This window comes from Scyliorhinus canicula, chromosome 19 (genome assembly GCF_902713615.1).
Source record: "Scyliorhinus canicula chromosome 19, sScyCan1.1, whole genome shotgun sequence".
Classification (NCBI taxonomy): Eukaryota; Metazoa; Chordata; class Chondrichthyes; order Carcharhiniformes; family Scyliorhinidae; genus Scyliorhinus; species Scyliorhinus canicula.
In genome coordinates this window covers 96,555,453-96,580,648 of record NC_052164.1, presented here as the reverse complement: position 1 = coordinate 96,580,648, position 25,196 = coordinate 96,555,453, and the positions used below count along the sequence as shown (strand labels likewise).

General features: G+C 48.7%; 1 protein-coding gene across 1 annotated transcript in view; it reads left to right on the top strand.

Moving 5' to 3' along the window:
* The window catches only part of LOC119954158 (Down syndrome cell adhesion molecule-like protein 1 homolog), a 636,717-nt gene that overhangs the window by 50,259 nt on the left and 561,262 nt on the right, over nucleotides 1-25,196 (top strand). The window contains exons 2-3 of the mRNA XM_038779115.1: nucleotides 5,151-5,468; nucleotides 15,279-15,425. Coding sequence (XP_038635043.1) covers nucleotides 5,151-5,468; nucleotides 15,279-15,425 — 465 coding nt within the window. The remainder of the gene's footprint in view (nucleotides 1-5,150; nucleotides 5,469-15,278; nucleotides 15,426-25,196) is intronic.

The window sequence follows — 25,196 nt, the reverse complement described above, 5'->3', positions numbered from 1 at the left end:
TGCCACGGTACTGTCGTCGTTTCTCTTCTGCACCTAGTGCTCAAGGCAGACTTCCATCTGCTTTCATAGCTGTTTTTTCCTGGAACAGATTGCTCGTCTGTCACCAGCGCTTAGAGCTTGGTAGGCGCCACACTGCATCAAACATGGCTGACCAAGGGTCTCTTTCACTCTTCCCAGCCAGCCATTGGTGTGTTTGGAAGGATTTTACAGGTTGACACACTCAACCTGTTTGTGCATGTTATGAACGTAACTTCCTTGGCCATCAATTCCTGGGCTGGGCCTCAAACCCACAGCTTTTGGTTCAGATGCAGAGGCACTACCCACTGCGCCACAGGCTCCCTTAGGTAATAGTGACTACCCCCAAAATAACTTGATTTGCGGTAAAGCACTCTTTGAAATCTTTCTTTGTTTAAAATGGGGACAGATATTTTAAGAGGGCAGAGAGGTGGCAAATGAGCCTGAAGTCATTGCGTGTTTGTTGCTGAGTCTGACTTTATTTTTTTTAAATAAATTTAGAGAACCCAATTCATTTTTCCAATTAAGGGGCAATTTAGCTTGACCAATCCACCTGCCCAGCAGATCTTTGGGTTGTGTGGGGGCGAAACCCACGCAGACACGGGGAGAATGTGCAAACTCCACACGGACTGTGACCCAGAATCGAACCTGGGACCTTGGCGCCATGAGGCAGCAGTGCTAACCACTGCGCCACCGTGCTGCCCTTTCACTTTGTTTTAATACCTGATCATAATGATAGCTTTGTTACTATTGTTGAAGGAGAGGGAGAACCTTTGCAGTAGATATCTGCCCAGGGTTTTAATGAGATGTGGGTCAGGGGCTGGTGTGGGCGTGATTTCAGAATCGAGGTCCCCGGAGGTCAATTTGAGATCCCAACGACCCGGGTACAGTTTGTAACTTACAGGGGGCCAGCGGGGAGAGGGATCAGAATCTTCACGTGCTGCTAATTAACAATCCATTAAGCTCCTTAAGGATCTTGATAATGGGTCTGTCCGGTGGAGAATGCTATTCTTAATGTTTATTCGGCAATCCCAAACTGTTGGATCAATTATGGTGACATTGAAACCATCCTTGTGCAAGACTGAACTTTGATGGACCCACTAGCTCCAGTTTGAACCCAGGACCTGCATCTAGTCTGCATTGCCACTTTCATCCCGGTGGATGTTGCTGGTCCTCTGGGAACTGCCCGCACTCTTTGGCAAGGCTGCGGGAACCTCCAATATGGCCGCTGCCTCCCTTTGCCGCTGGTGCCAGGCAAGCAGCTCCCAACTCCTGGCGGTGCTTCCTGCCACGAATTGGATGTCGAGCTCTCCAACTGGCCAATTAGGCCATCTCAATAGAAATTCATTTTGCTTATTCTTTCATGGGGATGTGGGCAAGGTCCACCATTTCTTGCCCTTGAACTGAGTGGCTTGCTGAGCCGTTTCAGAGGGAAGGTAAAAGTCACCCATTCTGCTGTGGGTCTGGAGTCACATGTAGGCCAGACCAGGCGTGGCCCTGCAGATTTCCTTCCTTAAAGGACATTAGTGAAATCGACGTGCTTTACTGACATTCGGTGATAGTTTTCATGGCAAGCAGTATTCCCTCCCCTCCATAGAATCCACCCCAAACTTTCAATTCCTGATTTTATTAATTAAATTAAACCTCCACCAGCTGCAATTTACAGTGCAGAAGGAGGCCATTCAGCCCATCGAGTCTGCACCGGCTCTTGGAAAGAGCACCCTACCCAAGGTCACACCTCCACCCTACCCAATAACCCAGTAACCCCACCCAACATTAAGGGCAATTTGGACCCTAAGGGCAATTCATCATGGCCAATCCACCTAACCTGCACGTCTTTGGACTGTGGGAGGAAACCGGAGTACCCGGAGGAAACCCACGGGGAGAACATGCAGATTCCACACAAACAGTGACCCAAGCCGGGATTCGAACCTGGGGACCCTGGAGCTGTGAAGCATTTGTGCTATCCACAATGCTACCGTGCTGCAATGGCAGGAGTTGAGCCCGTGTTGCCAGAGGATTAGCCTGGGCCTTTGGACTACATTAGCATGAGCTCCCTTATAACAACTCCTCCAGGATCTGCTTTCACTCCCCAGGCCCTTTTTCAAAGGGAGGACTCCGAAAACAAAAGGTTATTTTTTTTTGGATAGACGATCGCCATGATCGGTGTCATTTTCAGCTGCCGCACCCTTTAGCCAATGTGTCAGTTTATACATTGAGATTAGAAGCAGTGAGACTGAAGTCCCAGCAAAGCAGAATTCAATCAAGTCCTTCACAAATTAAAATTGCTTTGAATTATTGCTCATTCTTCTTTGCTCAATCCTTCATCTGTTGTTTGGAAAGATGAGGAATGGGAAGGGTGATTCCATTTTTTTTATCATCAATCTTTTCCCACTAAAGGCAGGCTTCGGTGTTGGCTCAGGTTGCCAATATCTCCAGGATTGTCCTAGAGATTGAAGATTAATGTCCAGGATATTGCTTCCAGTAAAACCCCAGGGGAAATATCATCAGGGCATGAAAGAAACAATGGTGTTCTTTTTCAATATTCTTTGAACACTTTCTTTTATTAATCCTCAAAATATCAGTGATGGGAAGAATGCGGTTTGACTGTCATCCAATCGATCAGCATAGCATCTGTTGGCTTTCCTATTGGCCTGGGTGTGTGCTGTGCAGCGAAGATGGACGGATGAGACCATTGATGGGAGTGTGGGTGGGACTATTAGAGATCCTGTCATGAAACATTTGGGGATACAGCCAACCAGACTTGCCAACCCCTCGTGCCTGTGTGGACGAAAATGTGTATTCTTAAGTTTAACTTAACAGGTCTCTGTTGCCTTCTTGTCTTTGGCGTTGAGTGTTCCTGAATGACACAAAGCAGGAACGTGCTGATTTCAGCCACCATGATTTGGATTGAAGCAGCTGAACCCAACCGGGTCTGTGGGTCACAAATATTGACCAGGGTTCTGGCTCCTCCATGTTAAAAAATGCACTTGCAGCGAGATTTTGGAGATTTATCATCGTGCCACTTCTCGCAACTTTTGTTCCCAAATGATGTATGATGATTAAAGGCATTTTCAGAGACATATGTACCTGGATCTGCACCTTATTTGTATAGGCGGGGCAGCATGGTGGCGCAGTGGTTAGCACTGCAGGCTCACGGCGCCGAGGTCCCAGGTTCGATCCCGGCTCTGGGTCAATGTCCGTGTGGAGTTTACACATTCTCCCCGTGTCTGCGTGGGTTTCGCCCCCACAACCCAAAAGGTGTGCAGGGTAAGTGGATTGGCCGCACTAAATTGCCCCTTAATCGGAAAAAATATGAATTGGGTACTCTAAATTTATATTTTGTTAAAAACTAAGGGTGCGATTCTCCCAAAACGGGAGAAATCGTAAGGCTGGCGTCAAACCCGGGCGGGTTTGACGCCAGCGCACCCTTTCCCGACCGGGAACCGATTCTGGTCCCCGGTCGGGGCTAGCAGCCCGACGCCGTAAGCTCCGACATCACGGGCTTAACGAATTTCGTTAAGCCCGCTTGCCGGAGTTAGCGCCGGCTGACGCGTCATATGACGTCAGCCGCGCATGCGCGGATTGGAAGACTCCAACCCGCGCATGCGCGGATGACGTCATCGCGTATTTGCGCGAAACCCGCGCATGCGCGGGCCGGGATGCCCCTCAGCCGCCCCGCGAATGGATACTGCGGGGCGGCGGAAGGAGAAATAGTGCGCGGGCACCGGGCCCGCTGCCCGCGATCGGTGCCCACTGATCGTGGGCCCATGGCACCCTTGGCACGGCCGTGGTACTGCCGTGCCAATCGGTGCCATGGTTATAAAATGCGAGTTGTTCCCGCCGTTTTTACGAACGGCCAGACCAGGTGTGTTTGCCGTTCGTAAAAACAGCCGTAAAGGGCTGGGACTTCGGCCCATCTATCAGCTGTGAATCGCTGCCGGCCGTAAAAAAACGGCGGCAGCGATTCGTGTCGGGAGTTGGGCGGGGGGGGGGGGGTGGGGAGAATAGCGGGAGGGCGGGAAAAATGTCGGGAAGGCCCTCCCGCTATTCTCCGACCCGTCGCGGGGGGCGGAGAATCGCGCCCTAAGTGTATAGGCTATAGGGTGTCTTCGGGTTGGTATGGACAAGATAGGCCGAATGGCCTTCGGTGCTGTAACTTTTCGATGATTCATTGATTTAATTTAGCAAGCATTGCAAAGGAATTGTAGAGAATGTGCAAATTCTTGATGATTTTGTTGGACGTCTATCTCCCATGTTGGGTCTGCCATATTCCCCAAGGTGGGAATTGAATTTGGAAACCAGCTATCTGTCTTATCAAGAGTTCAAAACCCAGGGCAGCACGGTGGCCTAGTGGTTAGCACAACCGCCTCACGGCGCTGAGGTCCCAGGTTCGATCCTGGCTCTGGGTCACTGTCCGTGTGGAGTTTGCACATTCTCCCCGTGTCTGCGTGGGTTTCGCCCCCACAACCTAAAAATGTGCAGAGTAGGTGGATTGGCCACGCTAAATTGCCCCTTAATTGGAAAAAATAATTGGGTAATCTAAATTTATAAAAAAAAAGAGTTCAAAACCCTATGTTTCACGACACATCTGGACAGATAGCTTGAATGGGAAACATTTGGAAAGCCATTGAGGGGAGGGCGTGGTCGTGAACTGATTGGATAGCTCATCCCAACAATAGGTACCTTTGCAGCTCGCTGGAAAAGCATTCCAAGGTGATTCACAAGTGGACAGACTGTCAGGCAGAATTTGGAATTGGGTAGGTGTTCACCGAGGTAGGTGCGAGCAGCATCGTAAAGGAGGAGCAAGGAGGAAAGAGGTTTAGGGAGGAAATGCTCGAGCTTAGGGTCCAGGCAGGTGAAGGCACACCTGTCAATTAAAACGGTAGACGGGCCAAAAGGCAGATTTGGAGGAACGCAGCCATCCTGTAGGGTTGACAGGTCGGAGGAGTTTACAGGGAAAGAACCCGCAATACGTCGGACCTCCTATAAATGACCTCCTTTCAATCTATGATTCCTGTTGGGAAAACAATGTGCATTCCCCTTGATGAATGGTGAAAGATTAGTGTGTGTGAACGCTCACTTCATCCAATTCTAATTGCTCTCCCCTTTTTCCTCCTCTATCCTCCCAACAGCACACAGCGAGGATCCGAGGACAAGCTTATACTTTGTGAATGACTCATTGCAACAGGTGATCTTCTCCAGTTCAGTGGGCACGGTGCTGCCGTGCCCAGCAGCCGGGACCCCGGGCACCGTCCTCCGCTGGTACCTCGCCACGAAAGACGACATCTACGACGTGCCCAACATCCGTCACGTCCACCTCAACGGCACCTTGCAGCTCTATCCCTTCTCCCCGTCAGGGTTTAATAGCTTTATCCACGATAATGACTACTTCTGCACAGCCGAAAACGTAGCCGGCAAGATTAGGAGCCCAAATATCCGAGTCAAAGCAGGTGAGACATTCTGATGCCTTCTGATCTTTTGGAGGATTTCGTTGGAATTTTGCGATCAGTCCTTAGGTTCGTGAAGTACTAGTCTTGTAATGATGCTGGAAGGTATCTTAGGCAGCACCTGAGGAGTGCGGGAAACGACGTTTCGGGGTCGACAACCTTTCAATAGAACTGGAAGTTGTTAGACAGAAACAGGGGTGAAGCACGTTGAGAGCCAGGGGAAAAAGTCGGGGAGGCAAGGGCAGCAAAGGAGCAGATGTGAGGGATCAGTGATGCAGTGATTCAAAGTTGCAAGGAATTTCGCTGCACGGCAAAGGGATGTGACAATGGGGATTGGGGATGGATCATCAGAATACAGCTCGCCATTAATACGATACTAATATTAGTATACGATGGAAGAATAATACAGCAGCTTAACCTTTACCTTCAGCAAGTTTATTCTGCATCCGGCTCAGCAGAGATACAAACTCCATATAATTTCCCCACAGCAACTGTTTCAGCTGTGTCCATTTATACACTTTTGGAAGTTGAGCCAATAACCACGACCTGTCTTTAAGAAGGCAATTAGCTTGACTATGTAATTGCCAAAGCATGCACTTGCTGATACATTGACACTCACAATTTGATAAAAAGGCTCACTCGTTTAATTCATTCCATGGGCTAACGATAATGGGCGGCATTCTCTGTTTCAGAGACTGACTCCGCCATTTCTACAACAGAAAAATTGGCACCCCTCCCAGAGCAACTTGGGTGGCACAGTGGTTAGCACTGCTGCCTCACAGCTTCCCGTACCAGCCTCCCCGGACAGGCGCCGGAATATGGCGACTAGGGGCTTTTCACAGTAACTTCATTGAAGCCTACTCGTGACAATAAGCGATTTTCATTTTTCATTTTCAGGGACCCGGATTCAATTCTGGCCTCGGGAGACTGTGCGGAGTCTGCACTTTCTCCCTGCCTCTGCGTGGGTTTTCTCTGGGTGCTCCCGTTTCCTCCCACAGTCCAAAGATGTGCGGGTTAGGTGGTTTGGCCATGCTAAATTGCCCCTTAGTGTCCAAAAAGTTTGGTCGGGTTACTGGGCTGTGGGGATAGGGTGGAGGCGTGGGCTTAAAAAAGAATCGGGTACTCTAAATTTTAAAAAACAAATTTCTCCAGGATGTTAACCTATTTAAAATTAATCTGGAAACCATCTACACTAAAATCAGGTAGAGAGGGAATTGAACCGACACGTTGTTGATTTAATTGAGCCAGGTTCACTGACCCTGTATTCTTCGCGGCCACCGCGATGCTCCACCTCCGCCCAGGAGGAATTACCGACAGCGAGGTTCACTTGTTATTTTTTTAAAACTGAAGCTCAGGCCTATGGTTTGGACACAGCAGCAGGCAATGGCTTTACAGTTGGTTTCGGCTATCACTCACTTGAGTAAGCTCGATGTTCTGAACTACAAGTGGTATTCTCCATTCTCCAGCAAAGATGAACGAACCGCTTGATGAAAATTCGCCAAAAGAATATTTTTATTGATTTTTCATCAGTCAGGGCATCGAGGGTTATGGGGATGAGGCGGGAAAGTGGAGTTGAGGATTACCACATTCAATCAGCTATCATCTCGTTGTATGGCAGAGTAGTCTCGATGGGCCGAATGGCCTAGCTCTGCTCCTGTGTCTTATGGTCCAATATATGAAGTAAAAATTCAAGAATGGTGCATGGAACATGGTGTTACAAAGCTACCATTTGGACGACGAGTCCATGTGGCCTTGTGAGCCAGAAGAACCAAATTGCTTTCTGGCTTTCAGTGCGAACCCCATGATTAAATGATAGCTTTATTATTCACTCTCTAATGTATACTTTAGTCTCCATAAAATATTAAAAGTGATGTTGAAGAGGCATTGAAGAATGAGAGGCTGTGGTGATAATGGTAGATATAATGTTATTATAATGTTATTATAGTGATGGAATTATTTGAAATCTTACGGTCTTATGGTAGCATCCCTATCGCTGGGCAAGACGCCCCGTGTTAGAACATAGAAAATAAAACATACAGTGCAGAAGGAGGCCATTTGACCCATCGAGTCTGCACCAACCCACTTAAGCCCTCACATTCACCCTATCCCCGTAACCAAATAATCCCTCCCAACATTTTTGGTCAGTAAGGGCAATTTATTATGGCCAATCCACCTAACCTGTATGTCTTTGGACTGCGGGAGGAAACCGGAGCACCCGAAGGAAACCCATGCAGACAACGTGCAAACTCCGCACAGACAGTGACCCACCGAGGGCAGCACGGTGGTGCAGTGGGTTAGCCCTGCTGCCTCACGACGCCGAGGTCCCAGGTTCGATCCCGGCTCTGGGTCACTGTCTGTGTGGAGTTTGCACATTCTCCCCGTGTTTGCGTGGGTTTCGCCCCCACAACCCAAAGATAGGTGGATTGAACACGCTAAATTGCCCCTTAATTGGAAAAAAATTAATTGGGTACACTAAATTTATTTTTTTAAAAGAAAAAAAAAGGCAGTGACCCAGCGGTGAATAGAACCTTGGACCATGGCACTGTGAAGCCACTGTGCTGACCACTGTGCTACAGTGTTGTCCTAGGGTTCAAGTCCCTGCCAGGACTGGGTGGCCATGGAAGGCGTGTTCATGACATGGATCACTGTCCATCTGGACTTTGCACATTCTCCTCGTGTTTGTGTGGGTGTTGCCCCCACAACCCAAAGATGTGCAAGTTAGGTGAATTGGCCAAGCTGAGTTGTCCCTTAATTGGAATAAATGAATTGGGTTTTCTAAATTTTAAAGAAAGGTTTGTAAGTCCACGTATATTATGATGTTAGAGACTACCATTTATTGTTATTGGCAAATAACTGTTTGATGTGCCCATTATTTTGGTGAAGGACTTAATGATCTAGTACCCATATTACACTAGACAGAGGTGCATCGTTGAGAATTCATCTGGTGCAATGCAAACTGTGGTGATTAACTCTGCAATGTGTTTTACTCTGATACATGGCAAAAGGGTGATCAATTCATTGGGATCTACAAACTCAGCTTTGGGCTCTATTCATATGTTGGACTCCATTGTGAAATTCCAAAGTGCATATGTTGACCATCTGCCCTTGCTGTCAATACACGATGGCCGTGATCCACATTAATGGCTTTGTGCCTTTCCTGAAGGATGGGTAATTCAGGAGCTGAAAGCCGTGGGGATGGTGGAGTTGGGGTGGGGTCGGAGGGAAGATATTTGTCAATCTTCAGCTGTAGCCCAGTCATTGCCAACCCAGCTCCATCACACTGGTGCGTATGTTAATGGTGGTAAATCCCGCGGGACATCAGTTCCAAAACAGACTCCAGGAAAAGTGAACAAACTACTTTGATGCAATATTGCGCACCCGTACCCCGGCACCCCCCCCCCCCCCCCCCCCCCCCCCCCCCACCCGGCCCCAAGGTGATAGAGCCACCTTGTGAGTTTGCTCACTGACTAAAAAGGCTGACATGAACGGCGGCATTTCCTGCTCAACCTAATTCAGCACACTGCTTTGATGCAGAAGAATCTGTCAAGGGGAAGGAGGAGGGAAACGCCATTTTAATTTTGTCACCATATTATTCTGAAAGGATGTGGTCCAACATGATTTCTGATGGTGTGCTGTGTATTTACAAACAAGCTTTTGGCTAAGGTCATGGTCATAAGAATGAGGAACCATTTTATGCTGCCCTGTTTGTTGACGGTGTCCCTTTTGAAAGACTCTCGGGTCATCTGTAGCCATCTCCATGACAACAAGCAATGAGTTGACTGGTGGTGAGTTTTGTTTCTCATGTGGAATGGGTCTGATCTGCCTGGACATGATCAGACCAGTTGTGAGCCTAATTTGCCCACAATAAAACCTAGCTTTCTGGAACAATGCTTCCTTCACTGTGCTGCACCAATAATAAAAAAATCAAAATTCTAATCAGATCAAAACGAATGCAACACAATCGGCTAGGTCACATGTGTTTAGTTAGAACACAGAGGCAGACACAATGGCTGAAAACCAGCAACCTTGCTACCGGGAGAGTGCTGGATTTCACAGGTCTTGCCGGATTTCATGTTGGATAGTTTGGGTCAAGGCAGTCGGGTGGGGTCAAGGGTGACTCGGGCCGTGGGAGTAGACTGGTGTGCAAGTGAGAAATGGAATGCACACCGGTTGTTGGGAATTTCGACATCCCAAACCACGTGGTTCGAGTCCGATGGTCACAAACTCAGATTCTCAGCCTTCTTGTCTCTTTGTGTGTGAGGTTTGCAATGTTTTGGCGAACCAGATTGTTTGACAGAGGGCCGGGGTCCTCTGGTCCCCCAGCCGTGTGTTTCCCGGGGGCGCGCCGTCCGCTCGAGGCTGGATTCTTTACTCCTGCCGTTTGTCAATGGGATTTCCCATCGAAGCCACCCCACACCACTGGGAAACCACGGGTGGGGATGCGCTGCCGGCGGGAAAAGGGAATCCCAACGGCTGGAGAATTCCAGCCAGAAATGGCCACGGTTGTTAAATGCTCCCTCTGTAATATGGGCCGAGGAAGTAAGAGAGAGAGTTTGGTATGATTGATGTGATATGTTAGAAAAAAGAGTGGTGTCGATGGATCCCAGCCCTGGGTCACTGTCCGTGCGGAGTTTGCACATTCTCCCTGTGTCTACGTGGTTCTCACCCCCACAACACAAATGATGTGCAGGGTAGGTGAATTGGCCACGCTAAGTTGCCCCTTTCTTGGAAAAAAGTGGTGTCGATGAAAATTTAAGAAAAATCCTCAAGGAACAGAACAACATAACCTTAAAATTAGAGCTACGTTGTTCAGGGTGAAATCTGAAAGCATCATGAGAAGTGTCGTGTACGTCTAGAACAATCTCCTCCCAAAACCTGTTGACCTGTTGAAGCTGGATGGGGCAAAGTGCTGAGGGGAAGGGGGAGAGGAGGTGGGGCCGGAGTAGAGGAGGAGGGTATGGGGAGAGAGGAGGGGTTGGCGGATGGCAGAGAGGAGGAGATTATCATAGAATTTATAGTGCAGAAGGAGGCCATTCGGCCCATCGAGTCTGCACCGGCTCTTGGAAAGAGCACCCTACCCAAGGTCAACACCCCTACCCTATCCCCATAACCCAGTAACCCCACCCAACACTAAGGGCAATTTTGGACACTAAGGGCAATTTACCATGACCAATCCACCTAACCTGCACATCTTTGGACTGTGGGAGGAAACCGGAGCACCCGTAGGAAACCCACGCACACACGGGGAGGATGCGCAGACTCCGCACAGACAGTGACCCAAGCTGGAATCGAACCTGGGACCCTGGAGCTGTGAAGCCATTGTGCTAGCCACAATGCTACCATGCTGGAGGGGCTGGGGGAGATGGGGAGGGGATGTAAGGGTAGTCAGTTGACAACCTAGCTCAGATTTCCAGATCTTTGTTAGGCTTGGGTGTTAATTGATACTAATAAGGATGAGATTCTCTAGCCCCACCCACCTGGCGGCCGGAAATTCCCGCCCGAGGTCATGGTCTGCGTGGCGATCTTGCGGTGGGTGGGTCTTTTACATCCACAACCCCATAACCCTTTAATTATTGTTAATCAGAAATCTATCGATCTCTGCTTATAAGAATAATCTTTATTGTCACAAGGCTTACATTAACACTGCAATGAAGTTACTGTGAAAAGCCCCTAGTCTCCACATTCCGGCGCCTGTTCAGGTACACAGAGGGAGAATTCAGATAACATACTCAATGACTGAGCTTCCACAGCCCTCGGGGACAGAGAATTCCAAAGATACACAACCTTCTTTGTGAATAAAATCTCTCATCTCTGCCCTAAGTGACTTCCCTCTTATTTTGAAATTGTGCCCCCTGCTTCTAGAGACCCCAACCAAGGGAAACATCTTACCTGCATCTACCCTGTCTATTGCTTTACGTATTTTGTAGGTTTCAATGAGATCACCTCTTATTCTTCAAAAAGCTTGAGAATACAGACCCAGTTTGCCCCAAGCTCTCTTCATAAGACAGTCGTACCGTCACTGGTATAAGTCTGATGAACCTTCGATGCACTCCCTCTATGACAATAATATCCTTTCTGAGGTAAGGGGACAAAAACTGTTATCAGTTACTCCAGGTGCAGTCTAACCAAGCTCCTATACAATTGAAGCAAGAATTCACTACTCCTGTACTCAAATCCTCTTGCGATAAATCAGAGAACCCTTACAGTGCAGAAAGAGGCCCAACGAGTCTGCATCGACCGTCCTCGAGAGCTCCTCACCATTGCCCTGCCCCACCCCCACAATCCCTTCAACTAGCTTACACATCCCTGGACACTAAGGGGCAATTTAGCATGGCCAATCCACCAAATCTGAATATCTTTGGGCTGCAGGAGGAAACCGGAGCACCCGGGGGAAATCCACAAAGCCAGGTGGAGGAGAATGGGCAAACTCCACACAGACAGTCACCAAAGTCCGGAATTGAACCCGGGTCCCTGGCGCTGTGAGGCAGCAGTGCCACTGTGCTGTCCCGCTAACATTCCATTAGTTTTCCCAACACCTTGCTGCAGTTACATGCTAGTATTCCGTGACTTATGGACAAGGACACCCAGGTCCCTATTTACATCTACACTTTCAAATTTCTTACCATTTAAAAAGGCATTCTCATGGTGCAAAGCATATGAGTCTACCTTGAGTGACCCGTGGCTGCTGGTCAACCTTGAGATTAAAATGAAATTGTCAGTTTTTATATACAGCAAAAAAGCATTTGGGGTGGTGGCTCTTGAAATGTCTTGATTTCACCGTGTGGCAACATAATAGTGGCCACAGCTACTGTGTACAGGAAACACATGAGTAAACCAATGAAAGTTCTCTGAATGTGTGGGGTTCCTCCGGGTGCTCCGGTTTCCTCCCACAAGTCCCGAAAGACGTGCTCGTTAGGTAATTTGGACAGTCTGAATTCTCCCTCCGTGTACCCGAACAAGAGCAGGAATGTGGTGACTAGGGATGCTTTGTGAATGCTTTGAAGATAGTGCAGAGGAGGTTCACCAGGATGTTGACTGGTATGGAGGGCGCTAGCTATGTAGAGAGGTTGAGTAGATTAGGATTATTTTCATTAGAAAGACAGAGGTTGAGGGGGGACCTCATTGAGGTCTACAGAATCATGAGAGGTATAGACAGGTTGGATAACAAGAAGCTTTTTCCCAGAGTGGGGGACTCAATTACTAGGGGCTGGTTTAGCACACTGGGCTAAATCGCTAGCTTTTAAAGCAGACCAAGGCAGGCCAGCAGCACGGTTCAATTCCCGTACCTGCCTCCCCGAACAGGTGCTGGAATGTGGCGACTTGGGGCTTTTCACAGTAACTTCATTGAAGCCTACTCGTGACAATAAGCGATTTTCATTTTTCATTTCATTTTCATTTCAAGGTGAGAGGGGAAAAGTTTAAGGGAGATACGCGTGGAAAGTTCTTTACGCAGAGGGTGGTGGGTGCTTGGAACGCATTGCCGGTGGAGGTGGTAGAGGCGGGCACAATAGCGTCATTTAAGATGCATCTAGACAGATACATGAATGGGCAGGGAGCAGAAGGATACAGATCCTTAGAAAATAGGCGACAGTTTTAGATAGAGGATCTGGATCGGCGCAGGCTTGGAGGGCCGAAGGGCCTGTTACTGTGCATAATTTTTCTTTGTTCTTTGTTCTTTCTAGGGGCTTTTCACAGTGGCTTCATTGCAGTTTTGGTGTGGGCCTACTTGTGACAATGATGAAGATTATTAATTATTATTAAATATTCACTTGAGACAGTGTGGTTGCATTAACAGACACCATTTGGGTCTGAGCGCTAACCCATAGGAAAGTGGACATTACGTGACTTCATTATTGTGTGTGGTGAATTGCTCCTGAAGGTACTAAACGCAATGAGATTAATGTCAGCTTAGCCCCCAGCCAACAATGGGAATTAAGAATCAACCGGTGGCTACCTCAATGGCACTGTAGCTAAACACACTTACCGTAGCCATGCACATTTTTAACAGCCGGAAAACAGACTCTGGAAACTATAACTGCGTGCAAGGTTAACTGCAGCAGTTTCTGATCCCTATCTTCACAGGCCTCTTGTTATTAACAATAGAAGAATGGATGTTTTGAGGTTTGAAATGAGAAGAAAATGTCTTCACTCAAACTGCTGTAAATCTTTGAAATTCTCTACCCCAGGGGATTCTGGCTCATTAGTCAATGGATACATTCAAGACTAAGATTGAGAGATTTGTGGGCCTCTAGAAATCAAGGGGAATGCTGAGAATGTGGAATTGATGCAGAAGATCCACCCTGATATTATTGAATGGCAGAGTGGGCCTCAAGAGGCCGTATAGACTACATCTGCACCATGGCTTAGTCGAGGGAGCTCTTGCCTCTAAGTCAGGAGGCCATGGGTTCAAATCATACTCCAGAGACTAGAACAAAAAAGCAAAGTCTGACACTTCAGGGTAGTAATGAGGCGGTTGTCAGAGATATTGAATTTATAGTATCACTGAATTTACAGTGCAGAAGGAGGCCATTCGGCCCATCGAGTCAGCACTGGCCCTTGGAAAGAGCAGCCTACCTCAGCCCACAGCCCCCCCCCCCCCCCCCCCCCCCCCCTATCCCCGTAACCCAGTAATCCCATTTAACCCAACTTTTTCGGAGACTAAGGGCAATTTATCATGGCCTATCCACCAAACCCGCAGATCTTTGGACTGTGGGAGGAAACCGGAGCACCCGGAGGAAACCCACGCACACACAGGGAGAACGTGCTGACTCCGCACAGACAGTGACCCAAGCCGGGAATCGAACCTGGGACCCTGGAGCTGTGAAACAACTGTGCTAACCCCTGTGCTACTGTGCACCCCCCCCCCCCCCCCCTTATTCTGGATGAGATGTTAAATTGAGCCTTGGGTGGATGTAAAATATACCATTTACGGTGCCAGGGACCTTGGATTGATCCCGGCCCCGGGCCACTGTCCATGTGGGGGTTGCACATTCTCTAGTGTCCGTGTGGGCCTCACCACCACAACCCAAAAAGAGATGTGTGGGGTAGGTGGATTGGCCATGCTAAATTGACCCGTAATTGGGAAAAAATTTATGCTTAAAAAAATTTAAAATATCCCATGACATTCTTGTGAAGGCGAGCAGGTGAGTTACCCTGGTTGGCCTGGCTAATATTTATTACTCAATTAGCATCACTGCCAGCAGTTCATTTGACGATGACCTCGCTCCTGCTTGTTGGAGCTTGCTGTGTGTAAAATGGCTGCGGCACATTGAGTCATAAGAATACAAGAACTAGGAGCAGAAGTGGGCCTCTTGGTCCCTCAAGCTCCATCATTCAAAAGATCAAGGTTGATCTGAGTGTGGCACCAACTCCACTTTCCTGTCTGCGCCTCCTCATAAACCATGGGCTGGATTCTCCGCCGACGGAATGCTCCGCATTGCCGGCAGCCCGGGGGTTTCCCGACGGCGTGGGGCTGCCACACAATGGCAAACCCCATTGGCCGGCCGGGGTAACAGAGAATCCTGAAATGTGGCGGGGCGGAGAATCCAGCCCCTTGACTCCCTTGTTGATCAAAAACTCCCAAAGGATGTGAAAGGTGCTATATGAATGCAAATTCTTCCTACTTATTTCTTATTTTCTAGTGCCCACGAGATCAGGAATTGCCTTCAGCTTGAGGAAACCCATGAAACGCTTCAAATCAGATATTACAATGGCTGGTCTCACCAGTTCTGACTGTCTAAGGGAATGTGCGGACCTGAAATTTGCACATCTGAGGCCGTTCACACCTGTTTACATGACTGTACTTTGTCTCAGTTTTCAGGGAACCCTACACCGTACGGGTGGAGGATCAAAGGTCAATGCGTGGAAGCGTGGCTGTCTTCAAGTGCCTCATTCCTCCTTTGGTGCAGGAGTATGTTAGCGTTGTGTCGTGGGAGAAAGATACAGTCTCAATCATCCCAGGTAGGATCCGAAAATGCACAAAATGAGATGCCTCATGCTTCTGTTGTTTGGTGCTGCGTATACAAGGCTTGGGATATTGCAATGTGATATTCAGTTGTCGCAGTATTTTGAAAACTACTTTCAATGGCTGGGGAAACAAATACTCTGTCGTTTTCTTTTTTTTGCTGTTTTATGGGCTTTGCCCAGGAATTGTTCCCGTTTTTGCATGTGTCCAGTGTCTTCTCATAAATTGAGCGATGGTCTGTCTTTGTTCACTGGTCTGAGAAAGGACTGAGGAATTGCTTTGCTGGCAATCTACAGCACTGAGCGACATTCTGTGTTGTTCTAATGAGAATTTTGAACCTTTGCCATTGGTGGTTGTCAGATTGTCAACCTCGCCTGAGCTGTAACCCACAGACAAAGAGCTCAGTTGCTTAATGGTGTGCTTTTAAGGATTTTAAGGTAACGTAGAAGGCTATATAATCACAAGGTAAGATACGTATAGATGCAGATGGCTTTTTCCACAGGCAGATGTTGCATAAAAGGCCGTGTGGCATTGTTGCAAATAATGGTTGATTGGCTGCAATTATGCAGCAATATACGCAGAGGGAGTGTTATGTTGGCTACAGGCCAAACAGGTGTGAGCGGGGCTCAGGCAGATAAGGCCCATCATGTCTCCGGTGAAACAAAGAAAATGCTCATTTCTCCTTGCCCCCACTATTTTTTAATAAGGTAGTTATTGATTCATATTTTGAATAGGTTGCAACGGGCATTATTGGTGAGGTATTTTAAATTGGTGAAAATCTCCATGCATCTTACTTCAAACTTCAACACAATGGAAGGAGCCACATTGTAAAGAGTCAGTCCATCCAATGGTCTTCTTGTACGTAAAATACCAGCGGTGGTTGTACCTACCCACAGAGAGGCCAACTGTCCCCTCTCAAAAGAGTTGAGTGTTTCAGAATTGACGTTCAACTGAAACAACTACCTTTTATTTGATGATTCATTGGACGTATCGAGCCGGCCTTGATGCTTTCAGAGCTGAATGTTTGTTGTTGATGCCAAAAGGTGAGGGTGGAATGCAAAAGCCAAACTAGCCAGGAAAGCCAAGAGCGCCTTGACCCAGGAACATTTCCGTTCGATTTTTCCCCCCTTCAGCTTCAATAGACAAGGAGTCAAAGACGGCTTTTGATGTAGGAAGTGCACAAGATTGCCCGTTGAGTCCTGAAAGCATTGTCAAGCCTCAACGTGAGCGGACCTTTTGTGACTGTTACTTCTGATACAACAGTCAGTACCTTGGCTGTAATATCGACGGCTCAGAACCAACAATAGTATTGAAACTCTGAAGAAAACTCTAGCTTTGGAGTGTTCGATCTTGGTGTACAAAGGCTTTGTGAGGTATTTGCTCTGATTCTTCTACAGTGAAGCCTGTTTAAATGATTAACATTCTGGCAATGGGATTTTATCATTGATTTTGTAGTGTATGACAAAACGATTTTTACATTTGCCTCTGCCAAAAGTAGGTCAATTTTATGCCAAAGCAGTGCAGCAGTTCAGAAATGTATTGCCAGCATTACAATGATGGAATACTAACAGACCCTGCTTGCCAGCCCAGATCCTTCTTGATCAGCCTCCCTCCTGACACACACACTCCTGAATAGCGATAGCCGCAACACCTTACTCTGGTCTGATTATGGGGGAAGGAAACCTGCTGTCTTGACCCCCCCCCCCCCCCCCCCCCCCCCCCCCCCATCTGAAGGTGGTCGACAGCTGCCCTCTCAAGTGGCCTGGCTCTCAAACCAGTTGCAAAGTTGTGTGCGGGGCAACTTGAGATGGGGACCAAATGCCAATGTTCCCGGCGACACCCGCAACCCAAGAATGGGAAAAAGGCAGGAAATGACACCGATGACATGGAGAGAACCTCCTACACCGAGTCAGAATAAGAAAGCTGGATACCAAAACCAAAAAAGGAGATATCGTAGAGGGTGGCCATAAAACCTGGGTGAGGAAGTGAGTTTTCTTCGAGGACGAGGGCGAGGGGGAGAGGCAGCAGAGCTTTGGAGAGGGAATTCACAAGCACAGACCCTAGACAGCTGAAGACATGGTCAAAGGAGGGCAGAGGGGGTTGGAATGAGCAACAGGTCAGTTAAACAGAGCGTTTGGCAGGCTGTGAGGGCTGGGGAGGTGAGTGCTCTCGAGCTGAGCTCTAAAATGGAAGCGCTAGTTTAACGGTACATTGAGATAAATTTCAACTTCTTAATGTCAAATTGAACTGGAATAGAAAATCAGTGGACTCGAATCAGCAGCAGGTTTTGAGAACTGGTGGGCCGGAGTCTCCAGAAATGGGGCTATGTCCCCACGCCAGCGTAATAATGCTGCCGTTGCACTCCTGAATTTCCTGGAAAAAAAACAACCCGATTCACTTATCTTCAGGGGGCTAGCAGGGACCCGGGGAGCTTCACACAGCTTTGGCTGCGGATACGGGTCCCCCGCACATCCGGTTCCGAGTCTGCACATGCGCACAGTGGCGGCCTCCAGCGGAGATAGACCGCGCCATGGCGGACTTGGGCCAACACGAACAAACTAGCCCCCCCCCCCCGATCAGCCGTGCGCCCCTGCATCGGACCGGCCCAATCGCTGCCCTGGACATCAGTAAGGCGCCCCCCCCCCACGGTGCTCGATGCTCCCCGCCCTGCACCAGGGTGGTCGCGTGCGAGAGTCTCAATCGGCCGTACTATATTACTTCCATGCTGTTGGGAACTCGGCCAGTCGGGAGCGGAGTATCGTTGGGTGGGCCCCTGGCAATGGACCCCCAGCCCGCGCGGTGTAATTCGAGGACCCGCGGGTATTCGGGGCCTGTAGAATTGTCGGAGTGCCGCCGGGCCCGATTCCGTCGGGAACTTCGATTCTCCGCCCCCACGCCAAACGCGATTTCGGCGTGGGGCTGCGGAGAATCCAACCTGGTGCTTCTTAGTTGACAAAACCTATGCATTAAGTAAGACGGGAAATTTGGGGATAGACAAAGTCAGAGACACACCCTGTGTGGATTCTTCAATTCATTGAAACATTTGAGGCATTATTGGAGACATAAAAAAGGGATATGAACAGTCCAATTCTATTTGTTTTAAATAGGTTATTCATTTATCAAGTGCTTGTTGAAGTTATCTTCAGTATATTTTCATTCTGTTTGGATGTATTGTCTAAAACAACCCAACGGTTGCCTTGGAAAACCTATTTGGTTATCAGCCTGAGGATAATTAAATCAGAATGGAACCCAGTTCGGGGTGAGGATTACATCAGAAAATACTGGAAAAATTCAGCACGCCTGGCAAGTTCTTTGGAAAGAGGAACAGACATAATGCTTTGCATCAAAATACTTTTGAACTGAGGGGTGGAGATTGAAAAGATTTTGGGTGGGATTCTCCGACCCCCCCCACCGGGTCAGAGAATCCCGGAGGGGGGTGGGGGGGCAAATCCGCCCCGCCGCTCCGACGCCAGCTGCCGTGTTCTCTGGTTTTCGGCAGCTGCCGTGTTCTCTAGGCCCCGATGGGCCGAGCAGCCGTCGTTTCCTGGCCAGTCCCGCCGGCGTGAAATGGACATGGTCCATCGTGGCAGTACCTGGCTTGTAGGCCGGCTAGATGAGTCCTCAGGGGGGGGTGGGGGGGGGGGGGGGGGGGATTACATCCAAGACAAAGCAGACCGCTGACTGCTCCCTCTTCCACAAACGCTCAAACCCTCCAATCCCGCCAAACAGTGGCAGCCGCGTGAACCATCTATAAGATGCACTGCAGGAACGCTCCAAGGTTCTTTTGACAGCACCTTCCAAACCACGACCCTTATCACCTAGAAGGACAAAAACAGCAGATACCAGGGAACCCCACCACCTGGGGTTTCCTCTCCAAGTCACTCACCACCCTGACTTGGAAATATCTTGCTGTTCCTTCACTGTTGCTGGGGCAAAATCCTGGAACTCCCTCCCGAACAGCACAACGTAGGTACCTACACCTCAGGCACTGCAGTGGTTAAAGAAGGCAGCTCCCCACTGCCTTCTGAAGGCAACTAGTGATGGGCAATAAATGCTGGCCTAACCAATGATGCCCACGTCCTGTAAATGAATTTTTTAAAAACTTTGGCTTGAGGATCTCAAGGACTTTTAGAAGTTTGAGCCATTTTGTTTTTGCAGAAATTAATTGCCTATGATGGGGCACTGCTCAACCCCATTGAGATCTTTTTGACAGTATCTCCAGCATTGGATTGCCTCTCTCAATCGATATGTGTGTACTTCTATTATATTCCAGTATGAGCTAAGTTAATGAGCTCTCAGTGCGGTCAACGATTAATTATAAATCTGACTATTGCTTTCTGAAGAGGACCCTGGAGGTAAGCAGGAGAAGAGTTGGAGATTGGGTTTGAGGAGAGCATGTTAGACATTAGAAGTTACTCAAAGAACAAAGACATTTAGATCTCATTAAAATCAGTGTTGCTCAACAAAAGGATTTGCCATTCAAATTAGTTGCAGGGTCTTTTCATACTCGTAAGGGTTTACAACATGTAGAGTTGACGTGTTAAGTGCCACTTGTTTGAAATGAATCTCACTTACTTTTCTCACAAAAGGTTCTAGTATCTTGTCTCTGCATGTTTTACCTTTTCAAAGCAACAATACATTTCACTGAGGCTGTGACCTATCTTCTTTTGATCACTGGGTATTATTATTATTCAGCGAGGACTTCCCATTCATACTGCAATGTGGAGAATGGGCTACGTGAATAAAAGGTTATTTCAGGATTAAGTGGATATCGGCTTCATGCCTGTCATGTAATGATTCTGCAAGGTGTGTTCCTTCTTCCCTTGGGCAAGCATAAAATGTAAGAAATTCAAGCAAGGGTTGCTAACCTTCTAGGCACTTGTCCGGAGTCTCCAGGAATTGAAGATCAATCTCCAGGACACAGCTTGTGCAAACTTGTCAGAAAACCTTTGGTACATTAGAAAATAATTGGGCGGGCAGCACGGTGGCACAGTGGTTAGCATTGCTGCCTACGGCGCTGAGGACCCAGGTTCGAATCCCGGCCTTGGGTCACTGTCCGTGAGGAGTTTGCACATTCTCTCCGTGTCTGTGTGGGTTTCACCCCCACAACCCAAAAGATGTGCAGGATAGGTGGATTGGCCACGCTAAATTGCCCCTTAATTGGAAAAAATAATTGGGTACTCTAAATTTATAAAAAAAAAGAAAAAGATTGCGCTGGATTCTCCGGTCGCCGACGACGACACCACGTTCGCCGATCGGCCGGAGAATCTAAGTTTAGTACAGAATCGGGGGAGGGGGAGGGCCGATCTGCGGGCGGGGGGTGGGGGGCATTATTCGGGGCACTGTGGGGGATGGTCCGGGGCCCGCGAGCCGGCCAAAGGGGGGGGGACTATTTCGCGTGCTGGGTCCGCGAGCGGTTTCCGTATGAAACACGGCGCGGCCACTCCAGGCCACCGCCGTGCGCGGCCACGGACCCGGCAATTCTCCGGGCCATGTCGGCAGCTAGAGCTGGGTGCTCTACGCTGCCATCCTGCTAGCCCCCAACTAAACGGGAAATCGGTGGCCGTTTTGCGCCAGTTTTCCCACCGTTCCCACGCCGGCGCGGGAACGTCGCCCCAGAATCGGAGAATCCAGCCCATTGTTTTTCTTTTGTCCTTCTCTCAGAACATTTTTCTTTACCCACGATTAAAATGTTGAAAACGGGGGATAGAAAGACCATTTGGCCACCAGTCACGTCACCCGATTTGGCAATGAGTTGTTTTGCTTTCCAACTGCCCCCCCCCCCCCCCCCCCCCCCCCCCCCCCCCCATTGCAAAAACAAAATTCTGCAAATTCTAACTAAATGCACAGAAACCTGGAAATGCTTAGCAGGTCTGGGAGTACCATGAGAAAGAGAAAGAGAGAGAGATAATGGGCTGAATTCTCCACCTCCCCTACCAGAAGCTAGAATTGCAATCAGGTGGCGAATAGTGCGCAATGGAAAAATTATGATTTGCTCCCGACGCCAATTCAGACGCTCGGTCCCCCGCTGGCGGCATGAGCGAATTTTGCGCCCTGCGCATGGATTTAAATTTCATTGCCGATTGTATACGAGTTAGCTCCATCTCTCCGCAATGCTCCATCCCTCTCAGGTCACACAGGCGTGAATTGGTGCAAGTATTTACACGTGGGGCCTAGGCACCATGGCTGTTGAGGGGGAGTCTGAGGGTCACAAAACACTCAGAATCTATCAAAAAGTGTTGGGTTTATTGAGGTGTGCCTCCCTGGCCAGGGGGCGTAGTGGGGAATGACTTGGCATATTGCCCTCGGGATTGGGTGGCCTGGCTCAGACTCCCATTGCTGCAGTATGTGATTTAAACACGCCCCTTTTGCTGCTACGTACAGACAAATCAGGGCTACATGCGTGCCGAACAGCATCAGCAGCATGCAATAGACAGAGCTCAACGATTCTACAACCAACAGATGAGATCAAAGCATCTAAGCTTTGCAGTCCTGTCGTGTCCAGCTGTGAATAATGGTGGACAATTAATCAACTTCCGAGAAGGGGGGGCTCCACAAATATCCCAACCCTCAATAATGGGGGGGGGGGGGGGGGGGGGGGGCAGCGTATCAGTGCAAAAAAATAAGGCTGAAGCATTGGCAACAATCTACAGCCACAAGTGCCGAATGGATGATTCATTTTGGCCACCTCGAGAGGTCCCCAGCATCACAGATGGCAGTCTTCAGCCAATTCAATTTGCTCCACATGATGTCAAGAAATGGCTGAAGGCACTGGATACTGTCAAGGCTATGGGCCCTGACAATATTCAATAGCATTGCAGACTTGTCCTCCCGAACTCGCCGCGCACCTAACCAAGCTGTTCCAGTAAAGCTACAATATTAGCATCTGCCCAGCAATGTGGAAAATTGCCCAGGTGTGTCTTGCACACAAGAAACAGGACAAATCCAACCCATCCCATCAATCTATTCTCGATAATCAGTTACGTGATGGAAGCCGTACATAAGTCGCAATAACCTGCTCAGTTTGCACTCTGCCAGGGTCACTCAGCTCCTGACCTCATTGCAGTCTTGGTTCAAACAGGGTCAAATGCGACCTTGATGTCAAGGGCAGTCACTCTCACCTCACCTCTGGAGTTCAGCTCTTTTTTCCAAGGATTGGCACCAAGGGGCACGAACAAGCTGGAGTCAACAGAAATCGAGGGAAAGCTCTCCACTGGTTGGAGTCATACCTGGCATAAAGGAAGATAGTTGTTGTTGTTGGAGTTCAATCATGTCAGCTCCAGGGCATCACTGCAGGAGTTCCTCAGGGTAGTGTTCCAGGTCCAACTTTCTTCAGCTAAGTTCACCAATGAACTTCCTTGGCTAGTTCCACATTTCAATATGATCAGCCATTACCTTATGGCGGAGCAGGCCTGAGGGACCAAATGACCTGCTGCTGCTCCTATTTCATATGTTCTTATCATGTCAGAAGTGGGAATGTTCGCTGATGACTGCACAATGTTGAGAACCATTCGTCATTCCTCAGACACTGAAGCAGTGTATGTCCAAATTCAGCATGACCAGGACAATATCCAAGCCTGGGCTGACAGGTGGCAAGTAACATTCGCCACACAAGGGCAATGATTATCTCCAACATGGACTATATGGTCAATGGAAGAGTCCTGGGGAAAATTGATGTACAGAGAGATCTGGGAGTTCAGGTCCATTGTACCCTGAAGGTGGCAATGCAGGTTGATAGAGTGGTCAAGAAGGCATACAGCATGCTTGCCTTCATCGGACGGGGTATTGAGTACAAGAGTCGACAGGTCATGTTACAGTTGTATAGGACTTTGGTTAGGCCACATTTGGAATACTGTGTGCAATTCTGGTCACCACATTACCAGAAGGATGTGGATGCTTTAGAGAGGGTGCAGAGGAGGTTCACCAGGATGTTGCCTGGTATGGAGGGTGCTAGCTATGAAGAAAGGTTGAGCAGATTAGGATTGTTTTCGTGGGAAAGACGGAGGTTGAGGGGGGACCTGATTGAGGTCTACAAAATTATGAGAGGTATGGACAGGGTGGATAGCAACAAGCCTTTTCCAAGATTGGGGGTGTCAATTACAAGGGGTCACGATTTCAAGGTGAGAGGGGGAAAGTTTAAGGGAGATGTGCGTGGAAAGTTTTTTATGCAGAGGGTGGTGGGTGCCTGGAACACTTTGCCAGAGGAGGTGGTAGAGGCGGGCACAAGAACATCATTTAAGATGCATCTAGACAGATATATGAACGGGCGGGGAACAGAGGGAAGTAGACCTTGGAAAATAGGGGACAGGTTTAGATAAAGGATCTGGATCGGTGCAGGCTGGGAGGGCCGAAGGGCCTGTTCCTGTGCTTTAATTTTCTTTGTTCTTTGTTCTTAACAAGAGAGAGCCTAACCATCGACCCTTGATATTTAATGGCATTACTATCGTTGAATGCCCCACTATCAACATTCTGGAGGTTACCATTGACCAAAAATTGAACTGGACTAGCCATATAAATACTGTGGCACCAAGAGTAGATCAGAGGCCAGAATTCTGAGGGGAGTAACTCACCTTCTGACCCCCCAAATCCTATCCACCATCAACAAGGCGTCAGGGGTGTAATGGAATCATAGAATAGAATTTACAGTACAGGAGGCCATTCAGCCCATCGAGTCTGCACCGGCTCTTGGAAAGAGCACATCTCCACCCTATCCCAGTAACCCACCCAACACTAAGGGCAATTTTGGACACTACGGGCAATTTAGCATGCCCAATCCACCTAACCTGCACATCTTTGGACTGTGGGAGGAAACCGGAGCACCCGGCGGAAACCCACGCAGACACGGGGGGAACGTGCAGACTCCGCACAGACAGTGACCCAAGCTGGGAATCGAACCTGGGACCCTGGTGCTGTGATACAATTGTGCTAACCACAATGCTACCGTGCTGCCTTAAGTTTCACTGTAGTTTTTTTGCGTTGGATGATGTGGTGCAGTGAAATTTGTACCTTTTTATATGAAATTCATATTTTCAATTTTTTTTAATGAGCGTATTTGCAATGACTGATAGGATTGGCGTTTTGTTTTGCCAGTTACATAGAACATACAGTGCAGAAGGAGGCCTTTCGGCCCATCGAGTCTGCACCAACCTACTTCAGCCCTCACTTCCACCCTATCCCCATAACCCAATAACCCCTCCTGAACGTTTTTGGACACTAAGAGCAATTTATTGCGGCCAATCCACCTAACCTGCACATCTTTGGACTGTGGGAGGAAACCAGAACACCCAGAGGAAACCCACGCAGACACGGGGAGAATGTGCAGACTCTGCACAGACAGTGACCCAGCGGGGAATCGAACCTGGGATCCTGGCGCTCTGAAGCCACAATGCTATCCACTGTGCTACCGTGCTGCCCTCTCCACGTGCCTGGGTGTGCGCAGTTCCAACAACACTAAAGATGCTCGACACTATCCAGGACAAAGCAGGCCCGCTTGATTGGCATTCCATCCATCAACATTCATCCCATCCACCACCAAGACACAGTAGCAGCCGTGTGCACCGTCTACAAGACGCACTGCAGTAACTCACCAAGGTTACTCAGGCAGCCCCATCCAAACCCACGACCGCTACTATCTAGAAGGACAAGGGCAGCAGATACCTGGGAACCCCGCCACCTGGAGGCTCCCCTCCAAACACACGCCATCCTGACCTGGAAATATATCGCCGTTCCTTCGCTGTCGCTGGGTCAAAATCTTGAACTCCCTTCCT